This window comes from Neodiprion pinetum, chromosome 6 (assembly GCF_021155775.2).
Source record: "Neodiprion pinetum isolate iyNeoPine1 chromosome 6, iyNeoPine1.2, whole genome shotgun sequence".
NCBI lineage: Eukaryota > Metazoa > Arthropoda > Insecta > Hymenoptera > Diprionidae > Neodiprion > Neodiprion pinetum.
This window is the reverse complement of record NC_060237.1, coordinates 12353894-12372096: the sequence shown is the minus strand read 5'-3', so window position 1 is coordinate 12372096 and position 18203 is coordinate 12353894. Positions and strand designations below refer to the sequence as shown.

The 18203-nt window shown below is 40.0% G+C and overlaps 1 protein-coding gene across 4 annotated transcripts in view; it reads right to left on the bottom strand.

Annotated features, from left to right (window-relative positions):
• The window catches only part of LOC124221964 (dipeptidase 1), a 1639756-nt gene that overhangs the window by 1201118 nt on the left and 420435 nt on the right, over window positions 1–18203 (bottom strand). For all 4 annotated transcript variants that reach the window (XM_046632456.2, XM_046632460.1, XM_046632457.2 and 1 more), the window contains exon 5: window positions 11450–11606. In XM_046632456.2, the coding sequence (XP_046488412.1) occupies window positions 11450–11606 (157 nt within the window). The remainder of the gene's footprint in view (window positions 1–11449; window positions 11607–18203) is intronic.

Below are 18203 nucleotides of genomic sequence, written 5' to 3'. Positions count from 1 at the left end.
GAATGTATCGTATGTATGCGTGGATGTGTTGCTTAGTATCGCATCTGTCGGTTGTTTAGCTTCCGAGCCGAAGATCAGCTGGTGAGGTGAATAATGTGTACTGTCGTGTTTTGCTGTATTATAGCAGAAAATGGCGAAACGTATGAATTCATCCCAATCTTTACCTTCGTTGGTGTAATGTTTGATGTATTCGGTAATTACAAGGTGACTTCTTTCTAATGAGCCGTTTGATTGCGGTCTATGGGCGGTTGTTCGTAGTTGTTTAATTTTGGAGAGCCTGCATATTTTTTTGGAAGCGGTACTCATGAAGTTTCGTCCCTGGTCAGTGAGTATAGTTCGTGGAGATCCATAGCGCGTGATGTATTCTTTAGCGAATACTGTCCCTATCGTCTTTGCCGTAGCATCGGGAATTGGAATGGCGTCTAAGAACTTGGTCAGATTGCACTAGATCGTCAAAAGGTAGCGGTTGTTTGATTTCGTAACAGAGAGTGGACCAATTGAATCTAGAGCTACTTTGTCAAAGGCCTCTGCGGGCGTGTCAGTGATTGCCACGGGTAATTTTGTTTTGATCCTGACTAGTTTTTTCCTCTGGCAACTGCCGCACGATCTGATGATATTTTGGATTTGCTTTTTCATATTTGGCCAAAAATATTTTTCTCTTATTTTATTGAAAATTTTTGTAACACCTTGGTGTCCTCCGATCAGTGACTCGTGGTACTCTTTGATCATGTCTTCGCGTAATCGTTCGTCTGGTATAATTGTAGTATTTCTACAAAGTGTTACTCGAATGTCTGAATCCGCAAAAATGTGATAAATGAGTTTTTTAAAGATAGATCGTAGAATATCATCAACTCCTGGTCCTGACATGGGGAATGATATGGACCGAATGTCCAGTCCGGACAAGATAATCCTCAAGTTAACGAACGTGTAGAAAATGTCGTCAAGTCTGCCCGGGTCTGATTGACGTGGTTTCACTACGAGGGTAAATATGTATTTGTTGTTTTTCAACCGAGTTTTAATTACGTCGGATATTTCTGGATTCTGGTTTTGAAAGGATTCAATGCTTATTAGATTTCCGTCTATCAACTGTTTTTCTAGTCCTTCTGTCCAACCACAATTAGCTGATACGAAATGAGCGTAATTGTCGCACAACATGAGAAGTCCGTCATTAGTTTCGGTTACGTTGGGTGTTGGTAATATGTCATTTTGATTTTATATAAAGTGATCTAAGCAACAAAAGTTGTCATTGTCAATATGGGGGCGGTCCGGTTTTCGCTCTTCGGGATTGTCGCGACGTTGTGAGCCTGAAGGTAGTAGCGTTGCCGTAGGTACAACGGAGGCATCGCTATCCGTGTCTTCAACAGCTGACTCCGGATCATGTGTCACGGAGTCACTCTCCGAGATATCAGTTGGGTAGCGCGAGGGAGTAGAAACCGGAGCATGTCTTGGAGCTGACCTAGTGCCGGTCCGACGCATTGGCCAACGAGTTAAAGGGGGAGCAGGGATTCTGGGTGTTAATGCGTTTGCTTCAGATTCAGAAGATGTCGAGTCATAAGTCGAGTTTTGATAATTACAAATGGTGATCTTTATGTCGGAGTCTTTGAATATGTAATGGATCATCCGATTAACAAGGTTCCAGTCTAACTTATCTAAGCCACAGCCTAGTCTTGGAATCGAGAGCGATTTGACTTTGTCTTGTTCTAAGCAATTCTTTAGATTTACTAGGGCGTTGAACAGTGTTTCTTCAGTTGGTTTCTGGTAGTGGTATTTTTTTGTTACTAGATTGTGAATGAGGCGGTTACCATGTGGCAGTGTCAATACGTTCGTTACTTCAGGGTCTAGTTGTTGTAGTTGATCTCGGGTGATTATTTACCTATTGATTAGTTGTCCCGCGACTCCTCGTGATGTCTTGCAGTCTGCCGAGATGCAGTGGGCTAAGTTATCTTGTCTGTCGAGGAGATTGGCGCGTATCTCTCGAATAAATTTACTATGCGTTAATGGTAGGTGGTTAAGATCTGTTACGAATTCCGTGAATCGAGGGGCGTGATTTCGTCCTTTACTGGTAGTGGCTTCGGGTGTCGGCTTATTCAGTGTGTCGGACTGTTCTTTACGTATTTTAACACTACGACCCTGGGGCTCACCGGAGTTTTGGTTTGATTCAGATGAGGTGAGTGGTTGAATTCGTTCCGTAGTTTGCTTGATCGTTTTATCGACTACGATCGGTGCCTCCGTTGCGCTGCTACTGTCAGTCATACTGGCACTTGAGTCAGAGGTAACAGTAGAAGTCGAAGTGTCTTGTAATGCTTTGTTTCGTCTTCGTGGGGAAGGGCTGGTGGATTCATGTGCAGATCCATGCGCTTGTATTGGGTGCTGGTCTACATGTTTCATTCGCTTGTGAGCGCCGGTAGATGAAGATAGCGTATCCGGTTCGCGAGCACGTGTTGGGTGTTGGTGAGCTACTTTGGTGCGTTTGTGAGCGCTGGTAGACGAAGATAGCGTATCTGGTTCGCGAGCACGCGTTGGGTGTTGGTGAGCTACTTTGGCGCGCTTGTGGGCGTCAGTAGATGAGCATTCTGTATCGGGTCGTGGCCGTTTTGAGGTAATAGGTGGAATTCGGAAAGAGTCGACAGGTGGATTTCTGGAAAGCGCGTCTGCGTTAGAGTTCGCTATTCCTTTTTTATGTTTTGTGACGTACGAATATTCTTCCAACTTCAGTCTCCAGAGCATTAAACGAGAAGTCGGGTCCCGTACGTTTTTCATCCACTTTAGTGGTTCGTGGTCTGTTACCAGAGTGAAGGTTCTACCGTAAAGATTGAAACGAAAATGCTTGACGGCATAAACGACTGCTAAGAATTCTTTTTCGGACACCGAGTAATTGATTTCGGCCTTTTGTAACACCCTCGATGCATACGCGATCGGTAAATCCTCGCCATCTTTGTCTTGACTAAGTATTGCTCTTATTGCATACTTTGAAGCGTCGGTTGTTTGGACGAAGGGTTTTTCGAAGTCTGGATACTGCAGTATCGGTTCTCGACACAGACTATCGCGTAGTGTTTCGAACGCAAATTGATGTTCTGCTGTCCATAGGAAAGGGCTATTCTTCTTTAGCAAATTATTAATAGGTCTAGCAATTCTTAAAAGGTTAGGAATGAATCTTCGGTGGTAGCCTATCAAGCCTGGAAATTGTTTGATCTGTTTAGGATTCTTGGGAACTGGGTAGTTTTTTATTGCTGATATCTTCTTCGGATTAAGTTTCAATCCATTTTGAGTGATGACGTGACCTAGGTATGCTACTTCTTTACGCAGAAATTCACATTTATTTGGCTGCAGGGTTAGTCCTGCATCAGACAATCTCTTCATGAGTTTCCGAAATTTGGTTTCGTGCTCCTCCAAGGATCGGGAGTAAATGACTATATCATCCAAATAGACAAACATATCTGTACCCTGTAATCCCGATAGAACCTGATCTATTAGACGTTGAAAGGTGGATGGGGCATTTTTTAAGCCAAATGGCATTCTAGTATATTCGAAATGGCCGTGAGGAGTCGAAAAAGCGGTCTTTGCGCTGTGATCGGGATCCATTGGGATTTGATGGAACCCGGAAGCCAGGTCGAACGTTGAGAAATATTTTGCGGAGCCTAGCTGATCTAGGATATCGACGATATTTGGTAGCGGGTGAGCGTCGCCAATGGTTTTTTCGTTCAGTTTCCGGAAGTCAATGACAATTCGCCACTTCTTTTCGCCACCAGCATCTGATTTCTTGGGGATGATCCAGACCGGAGAATTATAAGGAGATGAAGAATGTGTGATAATGTTCTGATCACGGAGTTTGGTCACTTGTTTTTGTATTTCGTCTTTGTGTACTCTTGGGTGTCTGTATTGTTTGGTATGAATTGGTGCGTCATTGGTAGTAGGGATCGTATGGCTGACTAAGTTTGTATGTCCCAGGGTGTCACCCGGGAGGAAAAATAAATGGTTGAATTCGATAGCAAGATTAACTACTAATTGTTGTTCTTCGTCGTTCAAATGATCCAATCGTAACTTTTCTTTCAAAATCTCAAGGAGTCTCGAATCGTAATTTGGGGATGTGGGAAGAACGCGATTCTCGATCCTTTTTTTTTTCGTGTAAGACCTGTGCTAGTAAGACCTGTCCGCTGCTTGCAGTACTTGTATGCGTTGGGTGTGTTTTTGCACTGAGCGTGGCGGTGCTCGCGAGTTCATCGACTTCTTCTAGTGTTACGACTGGTCTTCTTATTTCCACAGCTGATTCTTCGGGATTTATTGCATAAACGTAAGCAAACCCTTGTTGGTTGGTAACCAGGGCTTGTCCCAGAAATATGTTAGCGCCTACTTCCAACTGTTCTATGAATCCCGTTTTCACAGAGGAATTCAAAATTTTTAGTGCAATCACCTGAGCCGTTCGTGGTGGTATCAATATGTAGTCTTTGTTTAGGAGTTTAAATGGTTTGCTAGTATTGTTCGGTATTATTTTTTCTGTATCGAAAGATATCGTTGCATTTTCGTTCCGTAAAAATATCGATCCTAAGATTCCGTCTTCTTGTATCGGAAACAGATCGTCGACTATATGGAACATATGAAGGTTGTCACCGATTCGAATGCTAGTTGTTCCTACTACTTTTATTGGCTCATGTATAGCACTGGTAACGTGGATCTGACCTTCGAGTAATTCACACGGAACATGCGGATGTATTGCTCCGAGTTTAATTATGTTTACATCAGCACCGGTGTCAACTATAAATGTGCTAGGTTGTCGTATGAGTTCACCGGTGGTTATTCGGACCTTCGGTGTTTGTGTGACAGATGTTATGAGGATACGCGGTGGTGTTTTTGTGTTAGTTCTATGCCTGTTAAAGGGAATAACGCCGGTTTCGCGAGAGATAAGGTAGTTGTTTTTGAAACAGATAGTCGCCTTTTCCGAATGTAAAAAGTCTGCACTCAGTATACCGTCTTCGATGATAGGGAAGGAGTTATCGACAAGATGGAATTCGTGGCGTGTATTAGCTAACTCGATGTAGAGACTTCCTATTGTTCTGATGAATTCTTCTGTTATCCCTGAAATCTGCCTAATGTCCGTCTTTGTGACGTGGACTCTTGGGTCGATTTTATCGATTTTTGACAAATTAATATTAGCGCCAGTATCTATTATTAGTGTCACGTACCCATTCAAAGACTGCGGGCATTGTGTTCGAATCTGTGGAGGGCCAGATTCTAATTGTACGGAGCTGACGTTTGGTTTGGACGCTGCTCCGGTTTGAGGGAGGTCGATGCGTCCGCGCGGCCGTCCCTGAACTCGTTTAAATGGCTCGCGTTGCCTGAATATTCGCGATGTTGCTTTGCTTCGTATGAAACTTCCGGGTGGACGCCTGTATCGCAATTCTCGTTCGAGTAGTCTTGTGTTACGTAATTAACCCTGAAGTTCGATCCTGAAGGATTTGGTGTGTTATACTGTTGTGAGCGTTGACTATTATTTCGCGTCTGGTCTAAAGGTTGGTTTGTCGGGTCTCTTGCTCGATATTGGGTATTGGGATTGTTCTGTTGTTGACGATTAGTGTTATTTTGGAAAACTCTTGAATTTTGTTGGAATTTTGGATTCTGGGGATATTGGGACCGATTTAAGCGGCACTTGTCGTTTGAGTGGCCTTTGCGACCACACTGCGTGCAAGTTGTGTTGTTGCGCTGCCTCGTTCTGCACTCTTCTGTACTATGACCTGCCTTCTTGCAGTATCTACACACTACCAATAGGGAAGGTTGTTCAGGACAATATTCATCGATGTGATCGGTTAATTTACATATACTTTATTTTATATGGTTTTGTGTTTCGTAGTTAGTATCACGGTATGAGGCTAGTTTCAGTCTATCTGATAATAGTTTTTCAGTCTTGGTGGCCGTGTCTATAGCCATGTGTAGGGTTTGTGGATTCTCATGAGCTACTCTTATTTCTAATTCGTCTAGTAATCCTTTGATAAATCTTAGTCTTGCAGTCTCTTTGATATTTTTCTTTAGCACTTGAGCATCACTGATAGATTCTGAGGCATCTAGTGATTCGCACGCTTGTCTTAACAGATGTTTTATTCTAGCACCGTAATCTAGAACACTCTCGTTTCGCCTCTGTGCCGATTGTGCGAGGTCTAGCTGGATATCTGGGAGGTGTTGTTTCGACGCGTAGGCCTGTTTTAGGCAGTATAGCAAATCTTGAGGAGAATCCGGATTATCTGACTCCATATATTTACACGCGTCGCCTTCGATTTTCGTGCGAATGAGTGTGGAGAATAAATTCAGTTCTCTGGCTAAGACAGCTTGTTTTGCGCATTCTACTTCAGTTATGAATTCGGATACGGGCATATTAGTGCCATTGAACGTGGAAATCAGAGCTAATGCATCTTTAAGAGGCAGGTGCGGAAAAGTGCTTTCGGTAGCCATGTTGTAAATTTTAATCTAGGATTTGTCGACTCATTAAGTGAAGATGAAGAGGAGGAACGGAATAAAATGTTGCATTCTTCCGTGAGGATGTTGGTTCAGCGATTTCGTGTCTGTAGCCGGTGATGACGTCGGTGTGCGTTGTGTCGTACTAGAAGTCGTGAAGAATGAAGATGTCGTCGTAGTAGCAGCAGGAGATAGTCTTTCAGCGATATCGATTCGGAGATACGGATTTGTCTGTGACGTTCGTGTGAATCAGAGATCGTTGATTGCGTTAACGTAGAATATGGCTTTCAGAGTGTCTTTGATACTATCACACAGTGGTATTACTTTTGTATTAACATCACTGAGCTTGCACACTTCAGAACCGGTCTATCAGATGGCAGTTCATGCGTAGCACACACGTAAAATTGTATCACTGGATTTCCGGAAAGCGAAGGCCACCGCTGCCACCAATGTTACGTCCGTGATTAGAGTTACTCCTGAGCGGTAAGAGTAAACTGGTTGGCTTCGCTTTTAAGTTCCAGGACAACCGGAAATCAGGATGAGGATCGAATAACGTAGGGTTTGTTTGAGATATTACTAATATATTTATTTCGAGGAAGTTCAGATGACGGTAAAAACGAAGTGTGCTGTATGAAGCTGTGTAAGAAGTCTAGATGTGACGTTGTTGAGAGTTAGAATATAAGTGTCCCTCGAGACGTGAAACGTACGGGTGCAGAAAAGGTGTGACAATGCTAGGAGTAGGGAATGGAATTTGATGAGTAAGCGTGATAGTGAATAGCGTGAGACTACGTAGAGATAAGAGGACAGGACAGAGACCATGAGATTAACGTAAGAACTGTGGGAGAGTTAGCGAGTAGGAAAAATAGAGAGAAGTGGTATGCTGGACGTAACAGGGATATACTACAGATCATAATGGCTGAATATCCCATCATTTTACCTTGATCGAGCCAATAGGGATAAGTTTGTTACTCAACCGTTGCCGCCAATTCGTTGTACCAAGGAATCATTCTGTGCACGATTATAATTCAAGCATCATTATTGACCAGCATTGTTTTTCAAACTTTATGCTATTTAATTTGGTATTTGATTGTGAAGCTTACTTTTGCTCTCTTTGGCATTGAATTCAGATAAATAGTTTTTCAAATCCTCAATTAGATTGTGGGGTTGAATTTTGCTAGGCAAACTGAATCAATCTAAATCTAGAATTGTTGAATAACTTCAGTTGAAAATGTCTTCAAATTTGATTTTTGTTGACGTTGTCATCTGGCTAGCTAGTTGCACGATAACTTAAAACCAAATTCAATTTTTACTCTTTATAGGGTCCTACGCTAAGACTGAAAGGTTGTGAATCTCCATTCAGCGTAATTATTTCTGCATTTCATATCAGCATTGTCTGGAGCAAAAAAATCTCATTTTGAGATTGGAAATGGAACCTGAAACGCAGAAGTTATTCAATAGCACGAATTAAAAACCAAGAATTTTATAATGGTTCCTGCAAAAAAGGGAATCTTTCCAAATATCCTTGTTACAAGGTGATGTTCGGAGGACTATGAACAAGATATTGTATCGGATTACATTATTCGGAAAAAAATCTTCATGAACTTTGTTAAAAATTAGATATTCATTTAGTTTGATGGAACAAAGGGCACAATCTGGAATCCGATAAGTCAATATCCCTGTAATAATGTTCTGACATTACTCCAAAATATGATTTTCCTTGAAGGTAATTGTGACGTCAAGGCGCATTTTGAGAAAGTTGATTTTCAACTTGTGTCACAGGATGTGATCTACGTCCCAGAGTTCTACGCTTTCAATTAGATTTTCTTTGTTTCGAACCGCACTTACATGAAATACAGAAATCATTTAAATAAATCCAATATTACTTGAATTTTCAATTTGAGTATTAGGTTCCCTTTATCCATTTGATTGAACATTATTAAAACATCGTTAAAAATACATTGACCATCGACTATTTGTAAATTTTGTTGAACTATTTTCGAGAAAAAAAAGATTCACAGTTCTGTTACAGATAGTGTGATATTTAAATTTCTTGAACACTCGGTTGAATTCCCAGTTTCAAAAGTGATAAAATTCAATATTACCGCCTGAAATCACAAGAGAGTGAGAAAGTCGCTCAGTTGCTTGAAAATGGTGATGATCTTTGTACGTATGATAAAGTGAATAGGCTGATAACAGTAAATATTAGAGATGCAATTATTTTGGCCGTATCACCTGATGACAGAAAAAAATTTCATTGTTATTTCTAATGTACTGTTACGTCCAGCATACCACTTCTCTCTATTTTTCCTACTCGCTAACTCTCCCACAATTCTTACATTAATCTCATGGTCTCTGTCCTGTCCTCTTATCTCTACGTAGTCTCTCGCTATTCACTATCGCGCTTACTCATCAAATTCCATTCCCTACTTCTAGCATTGTCACACCTTTTCTGCACCCGTACGTTTCACGTCTCAAGGGACACTCCTATTCTGACTCTCGACAACTCCACATCTAGACTTCTTATATATCTTTTCGTACCACACAATTCATTCCTACCGCTATCTCAAGTTCTACGCAATAAACATATAATCGATATATCAAACATACTCAAGTTTATTCAATCCTCATCCTGATTTCCGGTTGACCTGAAACGTAAAAGCGAAGCCAACCAGGTTACTCCTTCCGCTCAGGAGTAAACTCTACTCACGGACGTAACAGTACAAAATAATAAAAGTGATCAAATAAAGTGTTCCCACCTACCTGCTGCGTTTCTTCCAAGTACCCAACATTTAAACAGATTTCTCATTTCAGTCGAATAAAGCCAATTTTCAAAGAGCATCAGCATCAACTTTCCGAGTCACTATCTCGACTGTTTGAGATTTTCACCTCAAAAATTCGTATGAACTACATCGACGCCAGAAACAGAGTTTGACAGCTGAAATTCGGAGTGGCCAGCCTGCCTGTGCAGCCGATAAAACTCGTGCATGCACGTTGTATGTATAGTTTCAAGAAATTGTCCTGGTATGTCTCTCACTGAAACCATTGTTGATGCAGTAAAAATAATATTATTGTAATGAAAATGGATGCAGAAAACTGTACTTATTTTCACCGAGAAATCTATTTAACAAAAGACCATTCTCTGAAATTTTTGTCGAACAAAATTTAACCGTGTCTGATAAATCTCAAAAATCAATATTTTTTGAGTTCTTAAGAACTTTGAGTAGCCCCGATAAATTTTTGCATATTCAGGAGTTAAAGTTCACTTAATGCTGAAACTTTTATGTATGGAATTTTTTTTGCATAATCAACAGTTTTCGAGTCATACGTAATGAAACTCCGAACATTCTCGATTTCATATGTATTACATTGAATGCTTAAGTCTAAACGTTATCGAATAAAGATACAAAAAAAAGAATCGTAAATATCTTTGACACGTGAATCTTGAAAGAGAGGGTTCAGGTTTTTGGTCAGGTCGATCTGACGTGAAATGCCCCATATGTATTACGGTATTTGAAATAAAATTATTCTCGATCTTTCAAAATGGCACCCCCTAAGCAGTTTGTACAGGTTGAAATAAAGTTTCTGAAAGAAGATGAGCGTTCTAAGTAATGTGGAAGATCGTTCTCATTTCATTTTTCACTTATTGTTCACATTTTATTGAATTCATGAGGAAATATGTTGTAGCACTTCAATTATTACTTCCTATGTCAAATTTATATTCAATCCAAAGATCACGATCCGCAATATAACAATGTATCGAACGAGAATCTTATTTTCCTAAATTCAAATTTGATGTTGAATTGTAACTACATTATGAGATGGAATTAACAGAAAATTCGTCAGATACACTTCTTAAACATCAAATGGAGACTCAATATTATAGGTGCGGGTTTTCCTTACGACGTTAGAGAAAGTGCAAAGTTCGAATATTTTAGGTGAATTGAAAAATTAATGACGGAGCCAGAAATTGAATCTTGTATCTAGATATGCTTTGCCGGAGACTCACTACACTAGACCACCTATCCGTCCTGACTACAATGTCATTAATTTCTCTCGTCGCCTGTATTCGAATTTGTTTTGGTTTCATGTGCGGTGTATTTGTATAAGTTGCAGATTTCGCCGTAAGATGCACATTAGAGACTTCTGTATGTGGCTTGTTTACGAGTGTATCTCAGTACACTACTTTATTTAGCCAATTAGAACGGACCCAGCCGTCCACAAGAACAATATAAAGGAATCATATCTATCGTTTATTGAGAAAAAATGCTAGAGAAAGTGCAAAGTTCGAGTATTTTAGGTAAATTGAAAAATTAACGACGGCGACAATAGATATGATTCCCTCATTCGTTACCATGGACGGCTGGGTTGGTTCTAATTGGCTAAGTAAAGTAGTGAACTGAGTTATACTCGTCAATAAGCCACATACACAAGTCACTAATATGTCTCTTGCGACGAAATCTGTAACTTTTACAACATTAATTGATATTCTGATTGATGTTGGCGGTGAAAGTAGTTTGAGCAGACTATTTTTCTCAGAGTAAAAAAAAAGAAGACAAGTGATAACACAAATGAAAACGATTTTCCATACAACGTAGAAGATTCAACTCGTTCTATAATCTTTCTGTTAACCTAAACAAACTTTTTAGGAGGTGCCATGTTGGAAAATCATAAATTGTTTTTTCTGAAACACCCTAATATGTATATGTGTATTCATACGAAACGAAACAGATTCCTAACATATTGTCCCTTACGTATCATTTCCACTTTGTTTGACCTTTCCAAATGTCAAATTAAATTGAAATACGAATTTTAATCGTTATTGGTCCGTTTCCGACCGTTGTGCGCTGTTGGAACTCATTTTCGGCCAACCGTTGCAACTATTGGCATAACTCTGAAGGTCGAGCCGGTGATACACTATCTATAAATCGGTCATTCTACGGAAAAACTTACACTCCTATTTGAATCTAAATCTGACAAGTAGGTGAATTAATATCGTGACACTCACCTGGGCTCCAACTAGACCAGCACGTAATCTTGGAATATCCGTGTGACTCCAATCTGATCTGGCCCATGGGTCGACACGACCTAAGTCGCTGCTGAGGTTGACTTCTCCAAGTTGATTATGTACAAATTTTCGAACATTCCACGGCAAGTCGTTATGCCTGGAAAAATATTAAACACACCTTTCATTGAATAGTTACAAAATTACGGAGACCTAGCAAAATGTAACGTCAATGTGGTACGTTAAGGTTTTTGTTATAAATACGATCCAAAATTTTTCTGACGGCATTGTGTTTACCACCCGTTACACATCCTAGATCGACAGAATATGTTCTTCAAATCGGCTATTTCATCAACTATGAAAATCAATTGGAATCAGCCCGGAGCGATTTGTACGTGCTAGTACTTGATTTTTAAAACGACACAGGAAGCAAAATGTTTCTTACAGCTATGAAACAAAACAGTGGCAAAGTGCTATTCTATGACAGGCAGACATATTTTCAACAAAATCATACTTCACCCATATTTCATCAAGTTCACTCAGAGAGTAACAAAATGATTCAACTAATACACCCATTCGTTTGGTTCCTTGAATATTATTTATTTATCCGCGTTAAGTTTGTGTACTTTTCTTATGAATCACCAAAAGATATAGAAATCTTTCCTAGTTACAATAAAGTGTATTTCAATTCATTTGGTATTTTTTACCGAATGAGTCCACATGCATTGCGCACGTGTCTCATCTTTAAAATGGCAGATAACCATCTTCATTCTTGTAAAGACTTCCTTGAATGATTTCGAAAAGAGTTTTAAGGGGGTATTACCGTCTAGAAACTTCAGAAATACAATTTTTTTTTTTTGGATTTGGAGAATGTGTCTCAAAAATATCAATTTGAAATTCATGGAACTCCCGTAGTTACAGAGGCTTGAAAATTGCGGCGCATTGAAGTGCGACAGATAGTCATCCCCCGACCGTAGTATGTACCTCGACCGTTGTGTTCATTGTATACCGGCTTGGGGAATTTCCCTGTCCCTTGCCCCCTTTGCAGTCCAATACTCAAGGTATCCTTACAAATAGTCAGTATACTTTTGAGCTCTAAACGAAGTAGACGTGCGTATTTCAAAAATGGATCGAAAAGGCAAGCAAGGTTGCCGCGCACGTGAGCCGATGCCAAAGAAAAGAAAATTTCAAGGAAATCGATACAGCTTCAAAGCTGATACTGACAAGAAAACTGCCTGAGGTGCCCCCCCACCCCCCCTCCGCCCCGATTTGGACCATTTGAGGATATGCTATTCTTTATTGAAATCTAAGCGACATGTATTTTTTTTTACCGGCGGAAAAACGGTTTGAAGAGGTGAAATCAGCCCCCAAAGTTAGGCATCCGCAGTGATTTTTTCATAGTTTCGCATACTTCCAGTTGAGATATTTGAAGGAAACCAATTGGAGAATGATTTCTATGATGAATAATGAAAAATGCATTTTTGCTGGTTACAACGGGGTTGAATAGTCAAAAATTATAGGGGTAAGAAGTTAATAAATTCTTATAACTGAAAACCTATTGTTCGGATTTTGATGAAATTAATTGCATTTGAAACGGCAGAAAAAAGTAGGAGATCCGTGTTGTTGCGTTTTCCGAAATAATGTCACTTAGGGGGTGAAATACCCTTATACAGGTGCATCCGAATTCCATTAGAATTGCACTATTTTGCTTCAATTCATCTGATTTAATATTACAAAACTCTTTTTGAGCAACAATTTAGCAGCTTCTTCGTTTCAATAAATTTCGGTTGCATTTCTAACAAAAACCACTCCCACAAATTGCTGAACGGCTTCTGTGATAGTTTCTTTTACGAACGTGAAATCTTCCGGAGCCCGGTATTTTAGTAGTTTGTGAGGTTACTGGAATCGATTCCGAGCTTACAATATTGGAATCGATATTGCTAGTGCTGTGAACATTTAAGACTTTGGTTTTTCCGCTGAAAAAAAAAGAAGTGTCACTTAGATTTCGATGAAGAATAATAGTCCGGGAGGTAGCATTGCATTTAACGTAGTGTTTTTACGCCGATCGATTACCATCTTTTTCAATAGATCCCGAATCACTAATAAGTGAACCGACCGTCAGCTGACGCACCCGCGGTGGGTATGGGTGTGGAAGATCGCGGAAGTAGTAAAAAAAAAAAAAAAATCAAGCGCTAGTACGCCGGCTGAAACTTTGTTCAGAAATAGTTGACATTATGCTGAGCTGAAAAAAAATAATCAGCTGCATCGTGGAGGGGGGACTATGCGTCAGCTGCTCGCATAAACTTGTAAAAAAAAAACACATAAAATAAAGTTATAGTACGCCGGATGAAATTTAACTGGGTGAGTGTTTAAATAATTACAAGTAGAAAAACAATAACCAGCTGCGTGTTTAGCGGTGGAAAGACCGTCAGCTGACACAGTAAAGTTTGAAAATATTGGAGCATTGCTACTACGCTGTTTCCTTATAACACATATTTCGAGATAGTTTCTGGAGCCGCTTGGGGCCATAACACGATCTTCGGGCTACCTGAACCTTTCCACCTGAAATTTCAAAGCAACATCTGCGTGTGCGTGTCTCTCTGTTGTACATAATCAGTTTCGGTTATACTCTTGGAGCGAACGGAGGCGAGTCCGAATGTGTCGGACATTGGACCGTTTTGCGTATTCTGTGGCCAAAAGAAAGAAATATTATTATCGTTTTCTGAAAACACATTACAAAAATGTACTTGTATATTGGAAATTCGTCAGAAAAATAATTTATCTTGAAAAAGTGCTAAAGTGCCGTTAGAATTGAACGATTTTCAAAAATACCATTCGAAATGTTATCGTCAATTCACCGCTTTAGCGCCAAAATACAGAATAGCTGTGGAAACTCCTTAAACATCTGCAGCATCAAGGTAAGTTATACTTTATTTTTTGACAGTTAGTTCGTTTGAAATTAATTTTGATTTATGCTGTTTAATACTAATAATATTGAAGTTCGAATTGCTGATATGCAAGAAAAAATATTTTTTTAATTTATTATTTTGTTGTGTTATTGGGTTGTTATCTGTGGCTTGGTTCTTAGCAGAATTCGAAGAAACGTCGATGTTTATATTTTCGGCTTCAGCATATTCATCTGAACGTTGAGCATCTCTTCCCGAGCTATAAGAAAACCTATTATTGTTTCACATGAAATGATCTTGATAAATTTCGTATCCTTTAAATGTAACGAAATTCTTTTTTTTTCCATGCAAGAGCCGAACATTTTCACGCAGAGTTTGGCTGCGGTTGTTGGACTTTTTTTTTCAATGCATGAGAGCTAAATCTGATAGGAAAATTGAAAGGATAACGAACAGTGACAAAATAATTAATTAAAAAAATATTTTTTCTTGCATATCGGCAATGCGAACTTCAATATTATTAATATTAATCAGCATAAATCAAAATAAATTTCAATCGAAATAACTGTCAAAAAATAAAGTATAACTCACCTTGATGCTGCAGATGTTGAAGGAGTTTCCACAGCTATTCTGTATTTTGGCGGTAAAGCGATGAATTGACGATAACATTTCGAATGGTATTTTTGAAAATCGTTCAATTCTAACGGCACTTTAGCACTTTTTCAAGATAAATCATTTTTCTGACGAATTTCCAATATACAAGTACATTTTTGTAATGTGTTTTCAGAAAACGATATTAATATTTCTTTCTTTTGGCCACAGAATACGCAAAACGGTCCAATGTCCGACATATTTGGATTCGCGCCCGGTCGCTCCAAGAGTATAACCGAAACTGATTATGTACAACAGAGAGACACGCACACGCAGATGTTACTTTGAAATTTTAGGGGGAAAGGTTCAGGTAGCCCGAAGATCGTGTTATGGCCTCAAGCGGCTCCAGAAACTATCTTGAAATATGTGTTATAAGGAAACAGTGTAGTAGCAATGCTCCAATATTTTCAAACTTTACTGCGTCAGCTGACGGTCTTTCGACCGCTAAACACGTAGCTGATTATTGTTTTTCTACTTGTAATTATTTAAACAATCACCCAGTTAAATTTCATCCGGCGTACTATAACTTTATTTTATGTGTTTTTTTACAAGTTCATGCGAGCAGCTGACGCATAGTCCCCCCTCCACGATAGAGCTGACTATTTTTTTTCAGCTCAGCATAATGTCAACTATTTCTGAAAAAAGTTTCAGCCGGCGTACTAGCGCTTGATTTTTTTTTTTTTTTTACTACTTTCGCGACCTCCCACACCCACACCCACCGCTACTTGTACAGCTGGCGGTCGGTTCACTCATCAGTGATATAAGATCAACTACCCATGTTGATATCAGCCGGCGTACTATGACTTTTATATTTGCAACGCTACCTCCCGGACTATTATCGATTGCTCAAAACAGAATGAACCGTTGAAAACCGGACCGGTGGATATTCGTTCGGAATTTAAAGCGAGCGGGGAATTTCCTGCAAACACCGCAGCCTATTGCATGATCTTGCACGATCGAGTCATTGAGTACAGTCCGATTAGTGGCACGGCTAAGAAATTAGTATAAGTCAATTTTGGAATTATTATATTTTAATTAATGTGTATTGTAACGTGGCGTTTCAGAGTCGCCCGTCACAAGGGCACACAACCGTTCTTATTTCTAGTTCACGCGTCCTCAGCAGGGTACTCCAACTGAACTCGATACAAAATAGACAATAACTACTTTTAACTAATTCTTTCTTTGTAAATTCTGTATTTCGCGCTTCGGCGCACGCTAATAAGGTACTTGGACGACAACGATCCCGACCACCGAGGGACCGATATCTACCGTTTCCAGCTCTCGACGACTTCGCCTACCGACGGTCTAATCAGACTATACTGGCTACCTTGGTGCACTTCCCTTGCTACCGGAGTAGCATCCACCCGAACCTTCCATATCGCCTCGACTGCCAGTGAACAGGGAGATAAAAATCCTCCCGACGGCCGAGGGCACCGCTCCTCAAGGAGGAACCAGCCGCCCGCTCTATCGGATGCCATAAGGATGGCGTGACGGGCAGACCGTAGCCTGCTATCTTCCGATTTACCGGCCTGGTGCCGGACCGACCCCAAACCACTACGTCCAGATTGATAAAGCCATCGTTCCGAGGATCGACGCAGCCTTCCTGTCGGCAAAGACTAATTATGTCGGTCGTGGTCCACGGTTTAGCCAACCGTCTGACTGCACGACCTCAGGTATAGGCAGCCGGCTACTGCCTGTACAAAAGCCAGTGGAAGTGAACAGTGAGGCGTCACTCTCCACTCGGTAATTCTGACCGAGAAGCACCCTGTGTATGCCTCTGTCAAAGAAGTCCCCGATGATAGGCAACCTGGACAGTAAACTGAAGCAGCTATTAAATCGTACGAGTTGGCGTCAATGACGAAATCACGAGCAGCACATTACGCCACATCTAGCGATAATCTTCGAAAACGCATGACCACGCCGTAACCAATATTCGCCACAGGGGGATGGCCTATTTGCGGTGGGGGTCAACCAACCAATCAAAGGGAAAAAGAATCACCTCACGACAACCGCGAGATTGGCGAGCCGAACTCCGACCTCCTTCTATTCTACGCTTGACCTGCCGAGCGACAGCTGTCTCTATTCGTATTCTCCCGATTATTCTCCCGTCTTGAGCTACCGATCCTTCCTCCTTTACCGCTATCGATTTTATCACCACTATCGTTTGTTCTATCGTTAGATTTCTCCTGTAAATCCGTTTCATCCTTCCTTTCTTACGTTCCGTTTTGCTAATTCTGAGTTGTAATTAAAAATGAATTCAGTGTTGTGTGCCTGAAGTCACCGATTAAGGTAAGGCTTCTGCATCTGTATTGTGTCGTTACGAAGTTGCTCATAATTTCTATTCTTTCTTATGGTATTAATCGACTTTGTGTGAATCATGGTCCACGGATTAGAGTTGCAGTAAGCAGCCGTGTCACTGCATGATTTCAGTAATTAATTATTCTCGTGTCTGAGCGACCTCGTAACTGCCGAATAATTATTTCTTTTGTATTTATGACTTTTCTGATTATTTGTGAATCTCTACTAGCCTGCTTCTGTATTTTCTATCGTATTTTGAGCCCTATTGACTTTACGTTTCATTCCATACTTTTTTGTAATAGTAGTGTGCCTTATATTTTATTTCTGTTATTGCTTATTATATTTTGTATTTATTTTTGTGCCTATTGTATCGTATATCGAGTTCCTTGGAGTACAACCGAGCGTAGAATCAGCCTCTACATATTACCGCACCTCTTTCCTATTGCTATTGGCAATTCTATATTATTTTTGCCTGTTATTCTTTTCTCTGTATCTTATTAAGTTAAGTTCTGCGTATTATTCTTGAGTCTTTTGTACTGCGGTGTATTTAGTGTATTTCTTTTTTGTGAATTCTCCGAAATTCTCACTCTCTCATAATTGTGTATTTTGTATTCTCTCGAAAGTTATGTTTAGGAATTCATTGTTTAATTCCTCAGGTCCGTAGTCATTACAAATTATTGATTCTATCGTTTATGAATAATTCTACCGAAAGTTCTCTAGTCGATCGTTTACGCTACAGATTTTGTAAATTGTTAATGAATGTCAACCTCTCGTACTGGTTATAACCTATGGTAAATTCGTCGTATAATCTACAGAGCTATCGTTACCTTGTCTTCTACCGATTGCAGTAAAGTTCTCTCGTTTCTAATTGACAGAATCATCATCTTCGTAGCGTCATTTGCACC